This window comes from Oncorhynchus kisutch, linkage group LG20, assembly GCF_002021735.2.
Source record: "Oncorhynchus kisutch isolate 150728-3 linkage group LG20, Okis_V2, whole genome shotgun sequence".
NCBI lineage: Eukaryota > Metazoa > Chordata > Actinopteri > Salmoniformes > Salmonidae > Oncorhynchus > Oncorhynchus kisutch.
In genome coordinates, this window is record NC_034193.2 from 38174609 (window position 1) to 38186832 (window position 12224).

General features: G+C 40.7%; 1 protein-coding gene across 1 annotated transcript in view; it reads left to right on the plus strand.

The window, feature by feature from the left end:
- Positions 1-543: 543 nt before the first annotated feature.
- Positions 544-12224, plus strand: part of LOC109875535 (heterogeneous nuclear ribonucleoprotein L-like) — a 65083-nt gene continuing 53402 nt past the window's right edge. The window contains exon 1 of the mRNA XM_020467875.2: positions 544-915. Within this exon, the coding sequence (XP_020323464.1) occupies positions 721-915 (195 nt within the window). The 5' untranslated portion in view covers positions 544-720. The remainder of the gene's footprint in view (positions 916-12224) is intronic.

Here is a 12224-nt window from a genome sequence, read left to right on the forward strand (position 1 = left end):
AAGGCTGTGGAACTTAATAATAATTTGTTGAAAAAACTATTATATAGTTCGAAGTCTAATAGTACCTTACTATTACATTGTAATAACAGAATAGTAATTGATTAATAGCCTATGGATTGCTTGTAGAAATTAAGTGCTATTTGCATGTGAAAGTAGGGCGGCAGGTAGTGTAGCTGTTAAGAGCATTGGGCAAGTAACTGAAAGTTTGCTGGTTCGAAGTCCCCGAGCTGACTGTGGAGGTCGGTCACTTAACTATAATTGCTGCTGTAAATAAGAGCATCTCCTAAATGACTAAAATGTAAAGTGTCATGGGATACATTTGCTTCATTGTTTCCCTTTTAATTGGGCCTAGTAACCCACTCTTTGATGGTATGCACGTAGAGTACAGACTGTGGCTCGCGATACAGAAGCTTCTGTCGTATCTTCGCTTTTTACGCATAACCCCCATAGCCAATCAACGACTGTGTTCAGAAGAGATGCAAAGGTTGTCCAATGGAAAGAAATCTGCAATGTGAACAAAAGAGTGAAGACGCACGCACAAGGGGGCGTATTGGGGGGTGACATTGCCGTCAATTGCGCACAGCTGTCAGAATTCAGGTTCGCTTGGTCGACATTTTATCGTAGAGCCACATGCATGCAACTCTCTGGACTGCTTTTTTGTGATTAATTTCTCAGGTGGTGAATACATCTAAAACCAACAAATAATTATATTCATCAACAATGTCTCTCATTGAGGAATACGAGGAAGGGGAATACGAGAGAGCACCTAAGCGTCTCAAGACGATGGATGTGGAGGAGGGGGAGGATTCAGATACAGCTTCCGCGGGGCTGCTAGGAGACGAAGAGGATGCTACGGGGACCACCGGGGAAAACCGGGCCCGGTGGTCACAAACAAAATATGAGTCTGGAAGAAAGGTGGGTGTAGACATAGCATTGCTCATTGTCTTACGTTCCTTAGATGCTTGGCTTGGAAAAAGAAAGTGACCATATAAAATAAAAAAGTCAGTGTTTCCGATCTCTCATACATTTATTGGGCAAAGTGACAGTCTTCAATAAACTTTTTGGACTAGGATTGGCAGATGGGCCAATGATCCAGCCGCAGTTCTGAGAATCTTAAAGCTTCTTGATTATTTATGGACTGATTTCCAATAATGACAATTTAGGTTTGTGTCAAATATATTATGCCAGAGTCAAGAAATGTTCTTTAGAAAGCATACAAAATACAAATGAAAGATGAAAGAATATAGACTATAGAACGTGTGTGGAGCTGTGTACAGTAGCTCATGTCTATCAAAACACAAGACTTGGGAGCTCTCAACCGAACGAAGCACGCTATTTAACTTCGTTACCCCGTAATTTGATTTTACATTCGTGTCCCCGACATTCTGGCGGCTTGAAATCTATTTTGTCTCAATAATAATGAGACAAATAATACGCAGGTTATCAGCGTTCATCATCAATTTAGAGACTGTCCCCGGAAGCAATGTATCCGTGGGTGTCTTTGCTTAACCACATTTAGACAAACGCTTTGAACTGGGGCTTAAGATATGTTTTATTTGGAAGAATGTCACTGTGAAGAACCATATCCCATTTCTCACCCAAGGCTAACGTTGTTTCACCAAAGAGGATGACAGAGATGCTAGGATGTACCCACATTCACAGTCACAACATAATATTATCCTCATAAATAAGTATTAAACATGGTTATCTACATAAGTATGAACACATATGTTTATCCACATGCTGAAATAGACTTCAAACCCCATGGTATTCTATATGTAGATTTGTGGTCTAGGATCCTTTATGAAAAATACAGGAGGGTTTGCTCAGGATTCCAAATCACACATGCTGCATCAGGTCCATCTCCAGAGAGAGCTGTAAGAGAAATGTAACCATTTGAATACAGAGTGAGTACTGGTTGAGCACTGCTTATCTGGACGTATTAGACCTTCGCTGCTCCCTGTGAAGTCACAGACAGTGCTGTCACTCGTCCAATCAACCGAAAACACACACTCTTGTGCAAACTGTGGACCAGTACCTTTGTGTCCGTCCTGGCATTTCTTAAAGACCCACAGTCTAAATGAATTAAACATGAATTTTAAATATGTGTGGCCTAGTCCTGGAGTAAAAAGCATTCTAAATGGAGATTTTCAATTGAAAGGGCTTTTTAGTCCAAGACTAGACCTAATCTGTGTCTATAAACCTGGCCCAAATATTCTCAATCTTGGATATTGGATATCCCTTCCCCAAGCTGTTGCTGTAATATGATAATGTATTCTTAGTCAACCTACCTCGTAAAATAAGGGTTAATAAAATTAAATAGATTTTTGTGTACTTTGCCTTGATGGTCATTTGGTCATTTAAGAAAAAGTCCAATCAAGAGGGAACACTCTTCCTCTTTGGCGTGCTTTTATACATCACACACCTCGTCTGTGTTCAACAGTAGCATGGTAACATGTTTGTCTCCCTACCTCTTTTGATAGATTGTCCATTAAAGGATTATCAATAAGAGTCCAATCAAGGGGAAACAATTTCCCACCATGGCATAACATATGACATCACACCCTCTCATGTGTTTAACAGTAGCACGTTGTTACGGTTACCTCTGCTCCTCTTTTAATAGCCTGCCTGTTAACGGATTATCACCAGTACCCTCTGGTAACGGATTGTCTATCATTTTTTATTGACACAAGGAAGGTGGATGTGGAGACTTCCGATATGGTTTAATTCGCTACACTTTTATTGGTATATCAATCTCTTACTTAGCTTTGGAACAATATCTCCTCAGTATATCTCCTCAGTATATCTCCTCAGTTTGGGCAGTGACAGAGGCTGCATATCAAGGCCCTGGTCAAAAGTAGTGCATTATATAAGGAATAGGGTGCCATTTGGAATGGAGCCAGACAAGCACATCGAAAGAGCCTAGGCGGTAGGCTTTATCGTGGCCAAACAGAACATTAACATGTTTATTACGTGCCTAGCAATGTGGCTCGTTGGTGTGTTTGATAGGGAGAGATAGTTTGAAGTGCAGTTTGCATTCTTAATCGTATCCCATTGGCATATGCAAAGAGGGAATTACATTGTGGTCTCTTGGATGGTAGTAATGCCACTACTGGCGCAACGCTAGGCACTATCTCATAAAGCCAAGGGCCCTGGCTGATAAACATCTGGGTGCGCGGCAAAGCTTTGTTCAGATGCCGGGATGAATCTCTGAGTCATTGTACGAGTCCCAAATGGCAAAATATTCCCTTTATAATTTATTACTTTTGACCAGAGCCATATGGACCCTGGTCAAAAGTAGTGAACTATATAGGGAATAGGGTCCCATTTGGGAGGAAGACACAGTCCCTCATTGGGTTTCAGTGTATAACCGTTTGGCATTTGTGGGCAAAAAAACAAAGCAATTTTTGCATTTTGTGGCTCGGAATTAATCATTTCCACAAAATATTAGCATGTTACAAATGTTTGCTCATACCAGTGTGACGAAAGCCTCAGCTTTGGGCTGCATGGAACCTGCTTTCGGAGATAGGACTATGGCCGTTTGGCGAAGAAATTAGCTTCAGTGTGGACCTGGGTGGCACAGCTCTGGGTGAACTTTGACTGGGACTATATTCCAATATCCATACTAAATATGGACATTAAATCAAACACTAGAAACAAATATTTTCCCCTGTACACGTGTAATTATTTTACTGTAAATTAGTTTGACTGCCTTCCTTGTATTTATATTTCTGCTAAATGTTATTCTATTCTATTCTAGATCGCGTAAACACATCTAGGACCAGGCTAGGTTACCACTGTCTGGTCTACTTCGTAAACTAGATTTGGGCATTTCCATGTAAAAGACCCATGAGCACTAACATGAGAAGTTCATAGGAGCACATCAAATTGGGTGTCAAATGAAAGCTAAGAGCCGATACTTTTGAGAAATGAAGGCATATATAAATGTCTCTACATTTGGAATAAGCAAAGGCTTTGATTTCTGGTTAAACAGATGGAAAAGGGGTCTTAAAAAACATCTAGCAGAAACAGTTTTAAAATCTATTAGAAATATATAAAAAGACAATGATGTTGAAGTAAAGACCCCTGCCAACTGATATCATCTATATTTAGTTTTGCCATAATGGTTTGCCTCCAGTAAGTTTAAGAAATATAGTCTAGTCTTGTCATTCTGTTACCAAAACCCCACATATCTTTAAGAAATGTTCTAATTTCTCTTCCTAGTGAGGGAGGATAATGAATGTTCACAGAAGTTACAAGTAAAGGTAGACCTACTCATTATTTATAGTGGTTTTACGATTTATTAAGTGATTAAAGCAAGTTATTCTGTCACCAAATCAGTAACAGAAACTGCAACTGAATTGGCTACAATGGAAATTCATAGTAGTCACAAATCACCTTTGGGTTACCTGCTACTGTCCTTCCTTCCACTGTTATGTTCAGCTCATAACTGTTTTCTTTCTCCTTCTGTCTCATGGTTAAACCAGGAGTGTGAAAACAGTCTGGACAACTTACACTCTCTCCAGTTAATGTCACCCCCTTCCAGCTCTTATTGATACTTAGGGCTGAGAATTACCAGGGACCTCACGATATGATATTATCATGATACTTAGGTGCCAATACAATGTGTATTGCGATTTTCACAATTATATATGTATTGCAATTCCATACTGTGATTTTATTGCGATTCGATGTTCCAAACATATTGCTCACCATATGTCTGCTGCAGAGAGACAAGCGAGAGCCATGAGAAAATGTTCTAATTTCTCTTCCTAGTGAGGGAGGATAATGAATGTTCACAGAAGTTACAAGTAAAGGTAGACCTACTCATTATTTATAGTGGTTTTACGATTTATTAAGTGATTAAAGCAAGTTATTCTGTCACCAAATCAGTAACAGAAACTGCAACTGAATTGGCTACAATGGAAATTCATAGTAGTCACAAATCACCTTTGGGTTACCTGCTACTGTCCTTCCTTCCACTGTTATGTTCAGCTCATAACTGTTTTCTTTCTCCTTCTGTCTCATGGTTAAACCAGGAGTGTGAAAACAGTCTGGACAACTTACACTCTCTCCAGTTAATGTCACCCCCTTCCAGCTCTTATTGATACTTAGGGCTGAGAATTACCAGGGACCTCACGATATGATATTATCATGATACTTAGGTGCCAATACAATGTGTATTGCGATTTTCACAATTATATATGTATTGCAATTCCATACTGTGATTTTATTGCGATTCGATGTTCCAAACATATTGCTCACCATATGTCTGCTGCAGAGAGACAAGCGAGAGCCATGAGAAAACCAGTTTTGATCAGTCATGGAAATAAAAGTGCAGAAAACAAATTGGCTCCATTTAAAAAAAGTGCAGTATAGTATTGGTCAGTACAATCAAGTACCATATTGTACTGTACAGTAGAGTAGGGTTTATTACAGTACAGTAGAGCACACTAAAGTACAGTATAATTTACTGCATTGTACTGTACTATACTGTACTGTACTGAACTCTACTGTACTGTACTCTACTGTGCTGTACTGTGATGTCCAAACTTGTGAAACATAGTGATTGGCACTGTTTTGGTCCGGTTCGGACCAACCAAATTTGGTATTATTTGGGGGCTGAGCTCATTATAGTAATAGTTAGTGTGTAGAATAATACCCAAACCTGCAAAGGAGCATATATCATTGTTCTACATTTTTGTACCTATTCAGGATACATCACCATGCATCTCTGTATAGTACAGATCAGGGAGGGACATACGATGTCACTCTGCTACCATCATTTTGTTACTGGACGTTAATCCATTTCACTTACTGAAAGTCAATAACCAAAATAGATTTTTTTCAAGCTCGAGGTGCATTATCATAGCTGACACCCCATTCTTTCTGCAGACATCTTTGGATATTCATTCGGATTAGATACATTATTTTAAAAAAATTGGCGGAAAATGTGGCCACATAATAAACGGAGGAAAATGTTAACGACATTATGTTACTCTGCACTGTTTTCAAAGTAAATGTGTTTTTATCACATTTTCTGTGGAAAGCCCTAAAGTTGTATGGTTTGTTTAACTTTGCAATCAATGGTTTCTGTTTGGCATACTTTTAAAGTGGAAAAGTCAGAGTCTCAGTGTCATTCTGTTACCGTAGAATTGCCCATTTCTCAAAGATGGGCTGAACCCTCTGTCTCTGCCTCCTTCTGACATCCTGTCAGCCTGAGGCAGACTGAAGTATACCAACCAGTCTTTGTCTTGGCCTGTACCTGTATAAAGTATGCCGATTTGCATTGAAAGTGATCCAGTGTTGTCTTCGGTCAATATAAAATCTCAAATCGTATGCTTTTATCCTGTCATAAAGATGAGTATCAAGGATAGGCAATCGTTAGAAACAAAAAAAAACTACATTTGAGATGAGATAAAGGAAACTCCAAGGGTTTCATGTTTGACAAACCAGCAATCAACACTGTCAAGGCTGAAGAACACATCTGTGTGTTGTCCTGTTCTCTCAGCTTGTTTTCCACATTCCCCCACAAGGTAGTTACAAAGCAAGCACCTGTTGACCTCTGAAGAAATACTACTACCTACGACAGATGCTGAAGATGGCAAGATGGTTTATTTTAAAGTGGTTGTGGCTCTCTCTCTCTCTTTACCTCTCTCTCTGTCTCTCTCTGTCTGTCTCTCTCTCTCTCTGTCTGTCTGTCTGTCTGTCTGTCTGTCTGTCTCTCTCTCTCTGTCTGTCTGTCTGTCTTTCTCTGTCTGTCTCTCTCTCTGTCTGTCTGTCTGTCCCTCTCTGTCTATCTCTCTCTCTCTCTCTCTGTCTGTTTGTCTGTCTGTCTTTCTCTCTCTGTCTCTCCTAAATTCATTGAGCTGTAGTGGAAAGGCTTAATGCTCCCAGGGTGGTGTTTGAAGTGAATCCGAGACGTAAGTTTAATTATCGTCAGTTCTATCTTGTTCTTGTTCTTGTTCTTGTTCTTGTTCTTGTTCTTCTTTTTCTTCTTCTTCTTCTTCTTCTTCTTCTTCTTCTTCTTCTTCTTCTTCTTCTTCTTCTTCTTCTTCTTCTTCTTCTTCTTCTACCCTGCTGACAGGCTCTTAAGAAGATTCCCACTGTGCTGATGTTATCAGGAGTCACTTAGGAGCTTATAAATTAAACTCAGCCGAGGCCTGAAACAAAATTCTCCACCTGTCCCCATTCTCTTTCAGTCTCTCGATCTATCCTCTCTTCCTTTTCCTCCAGGAGCTTAGCTGGCCCCATAAGTGTCAAGCACTGAGGCAGTGAGGCAGCTATGCCCGCTGTGAATGCCTTTCTGTGGACACTGTCAATATTTTCTATTTGATATAATTTTATATTGCTCCCAAATCAGTAGGGAAAAAGAGGTATAGCAGTCTAATCCCAGAACTGTTTGTGCTCTGTAGCCAACTCCTATCACTAGAAAAGCAGGGTCTCGAGGGACCCCACTCTCAGCCAATGAGCATTCATTTTGACTGCAACATTCAAACAGTGTAATAGATACATATCATATATGCTATCATATATGCTATTTGGTTGTGTTTATGAAGGTATTGGGTAACATTAGAATAAAAAATATATATATATTTCAAAGAACACAATAGCATTTTCATTAGTTTACTGTAGGCTATCTGCTACCACATGCTCATATGTGTAGTGCATGGAACAGTGGTTATTCTTGGAAAAGGGATATTTTGAAATAGAGCTAATCTCTTACATTTTGAGACTTATTTTCAAAGGTTATTGTTTTGGAAACTGGAATCTGCTCTTTCTGATGCTATATAGAAATCAAAACATCTTACCTTCGTGTGACTCTGTAAGAGGATTTGATGCTCCGGGGAAAAAAATGACATGTCCTCTTAAAATTGCTAATAACACAAATTCTGTTAGCGATATCGGAATTCTAAGAACATACCTGTGTTAAATAGACTTATTTTGGGAAAGTCGAGTAAGGTGGGGAGGGGATGACTTTAAAAAGAGATATTTACATTTTAAATTAATATGTAGTCAACATTTTGTGCTTCTAGTGCTATGGCCAGGCTTCTAGTGCTATGGCCGTGCTTCTAGTTCTATGGCCGTGTTTCTAGTGCTATGGCCGTGTTTCTAGTGCTATGGCCGCGCTTCTAGTGCTATGGCCGTGCTTCTAGTGCTATGGCATGACAGCACAAAGAGATCTAGGACCAGGCTACAGGTGTAATGCCACAAAAATACACATTTTGAAACCTAGTTGGTGAAGATGTCTGTAAAATTGAGATCGCCTAAAGCTATTGTACCTAAAACACGAAAACAGTACTACTGTCCAATTGAAGAGTGTAACAAGAACTCAGAGGCTTGTGCTGTGAAGCGTATTCCCATTGGAAATCACTGTGCAAACAATTGAAAAGGCAAACATTAACAGACGACTGTAGTAGAGGGAGAGTAGAGGGATAGGATTTTTGCGGGTGGCTTTGTTGACCGACTTTCCTCATTACCAGGATAAGGCTGTGTTTCTCTCTGTCCAACTCGCCCTCTCTTTTGCAGAGGCCTCCCCGTCTGTCTTAGGCCTCTCCCTTCCTCTCGTTCTCCATCTCCTTTTCCCTCCCTCCCTTTCTCTATCCCTCTCTCTATCCCTCTCTCCCTCCCATGAACACAGTACAGCAGTAGTTGCAGCGTCATAGCCAGAGTATGCCCCAAGTTCCATTAAGCTAGAGCTTGATCAAACCACTGCTGTGAGACACGGGGAATAGGGTGGGTCAGAGTCAGGTCACCCTTCCAAGACTGACATGATGATGTTCAAGGAAATACTGGTTAAGATCTCTGTTGATGGTTGTGAAGCTTGAAATGTCGGCATTCAATAAATAAGTGATACTCTGCAAGAGCAGTGAGAGAGAGCTTCTTTTCTTTGAACTATTATTCAATGTTTCCTAGCCTACACACCTACAAAGCAATGCCTAGATGTAAAATTGCAGTGCATTTCACTTATAGGAAATGTTGTTTCCTGACTTGTGTTTATTATATACATACAGTGGTTTTTGTGGCCATTGGCCATTTTCAATGGTGCCAGTCCTAACAAAGAAACATTGAAAATCTATTGAGGTAATACTGGTACACCAAAAATGGTTCTACAGCAATTCAATGGTAACATTAGCAAGGGCTGCTATGATATACAGTGCATTGGGAAAGTATTCAGACCCCTTGACTTTTTCCACATTTTGTTACGTTACAGTCTTATTTTAAAATTGATTAAAAAAAAATGTTTAATCCCCATCAATCTACACACAATACCCCATAATGACTACATTTTTGCAAATGTATAGAAAAAAAAAACTGAAATATAACATTTACATAAGTATTTAGACCCTTTACTCAGTACTTTGTTGAAGCACCTTTGGCAGGGATTACAGCCTCGAGTCTTTTGGGGTATGAAGCTACAAGCTTGGCACACTTGTTGTCACGATCGTCATATGGAGTAGACCAAAGCGCAGCGTGGTTAGAATACATTCTTCTTTATTAATGAACAACACGAAGAACACGAAGAACAAAAACAATAAAATCGAATAAGATGAACGTGACCGCTATATAAACAATGTGCTAACGTGCAACATAACATAGACAATAACCCACAAAATACCCAAAGAATATGGCTGCCTAAATATGGTTCCCAATCAGAGACAACGATAAACACCTGCCTCAAATTGAGAACCAATCTAGGCAACCATAGACCAACATAAACACCTAGATGAAAACAACCCCATAAATCTACAAAAAACCCTAGATAGTACAAACACCCTAGAATAAGACAAAAACACACATATCACCCATGTCACACCCTGACCTAACCAAAATAATAAAGAAAACAAAAAATACTAAGGTCAGGGCGTGACACTTGTATTTGGCAAGTTCCTCCCATTCTTCTCTGCAGATCTTCTCAAGCTGTGTCAGGTTGGATGGGGAGCGTTACTGCATAACTATTTTTGGGTCTCTCCAGAGATGTTTGATCGGGTTCAAGTCCGGGCTCTGGCTGGGCCACTCATAGACATTCTGCATTGTCTTGGCTGTGTGCTTAGGGTTGTTGTCCTGTTGGAAGGTGAACCTTCGCCCCAATCTGAAGTCCTGAGCGCTCTGGAGCAGGTTTTCATCAAGGATCTCCCTGTAATTTGCTCCGTTCATCTTTCCCTTGACCCTGACTTGTCTCCCAGTCCCTGCCGCTGAAAAACATCCCCACAGCATGATGCAGCCACAACCATACTTCACCACAGGGATGGTGCCAGGTTTCCTCCAGATGTGACGCTTGGCATTCAGGCCAAAGAGTAACATTTTGGTTTCATCAGACCAGAGAATCTTGTTTCTTATGGTCTGAGAGTCCTTTAGTTGCCTTTTGGGAAACTCTAAGTGGGCTGTCATGTGCCTTTTACTGAGGAGTTGCTTCCATCTGACCACTCTACCATAAAGGCCTGATTGGTGGAGTGCTGCAGAGATGGTTGTCCGTCTGGAAGGTTCTTCCATCTCCACAGAGGAACTCTGGAGCTCGGTCAGAGTGACCATCGGGTTATTGGTCACCTCCCTGACCAAGGCCCTTCTCCCCCTATTGCTCAGTTTGGCTGGACGGCCAGCTCTAGGAACAGTCTTGGTGGTTCCAAACTTCTTCTATTTAAGAATGATGGAGACCACTGTGTTCTTGGTGACCTTCAAGGCTGCAGACATTTTTTTGGTACCCTTCCCCAGATCTGTACATCGACACAATCCTGTCTTGGAGCTCTACAGACAATTCCTTCGACCTCATGGCTTAGTTTTTGCTCTGACATGCACTGTCAACTGTGGGACCTTGCATAGACAAGTGTATGCCTTTCCAAATCACGTCTAATCAATTGAATTTACCACAGGTGGACTCCAATCAAGTTGTAGAAACATGTCAAGGATGATCAATGGACAAGATGCACCTGGGCTTAATTTCGAGTCTCATAGCAAAGTGTCTGAATAGTTATGTAAATAAGGTATTTCTGTTATTTTTTTATACAGTTGCAAAAATGTTTTTAAAAACTGTTTTCGCTTTGTAATTATGGGATATTGTGTGTAGATTGATGAGGGAAAAATGTATTTTATTCATTTTAGAAAATCCTGTAACGTAACAAAATGTGGACAAAGTCAAGGGGTCTGAATACTTTGGAATACTTTCCGAAGGCACTGTACGTGGTGTTGGATGTTGTCTGGCCTGTGGCCACCCTCTTCCTTGAAACCCCCTTTATAACCATGCAGCGGCCAGTCTGGCAACTCTCTCAACGCAAATCAAATCAAATGTTATTTGCCACATGCTTTGTAAACAACAAGTGTAACTAACAGTGAAATGCTTACTTACGGGCCCTTCCCGACAATGAAGATAGAAATAATAGAAAAGTATTAACACATTAAGAAAAGTACTAATGAGTAATGATAACTTGGCTATATACACTGGGTACCAGAATGACTTCAAGGCTGCACTGCTGAACTTTGGCTGCTCAGCATTGCACTGCAACCAGCCAGGGACCGGGCAGCGCAGCTCCATATTACCTCTGTTGCCCTGTCTGTCTTCATTAAAGTTTAATGTTGCGACTCCAGTGGGGGTGGGGCGCAGGAGGGAAGGGGATGGAGGTGAGGGAGTTGAAACGCAGGTGCTTTATCTCCGCAACTCTGTGATCTCGACATCGTTTTCAGAGGGAGAGCTTGAAAGCAGCATTTCGCCCCCTTGGAAAAGGAGAGTTCTGAAAGCTGGCGGCGGTAGCTCCCGACATGCCCTACTTAGCTGGCACATGGCAATGCGGGCTGTTATTTCTCCCAACCCTTTCTGACATCAGAGAGACTGGCGGAGAGGCGTTCCTTAGTATTCCTTGGCTTTTGCGAGTCAATGTTTTATGTAATCCGGCGCTGGAATTAATGCTGATCCCGACAGTTTATTTTTTTTCGAAGTATATGCAAATGAGGCCTGTGACCTAGCCTATTAATGCTTCTCCAAATCTAACATCAGGTGGAAGACAAAATGTTGTTTTTTTCTGCCCCATTTACATAGTTTTTAGTGTTGTTAACCATGGTAAATGTTATGCAGATATCGGCACACTTATTGAAACAGGTTGTCTGAGGTACTGGTAGGCCAGTTGAGAACAAGTTCTCATTTACAACTGTGACCTGGCCAAAATAAAGCAAAGCAGTGCCACAAAACAACAACACAGAGTTACACATAAACAAACGGACAGTCAATAACA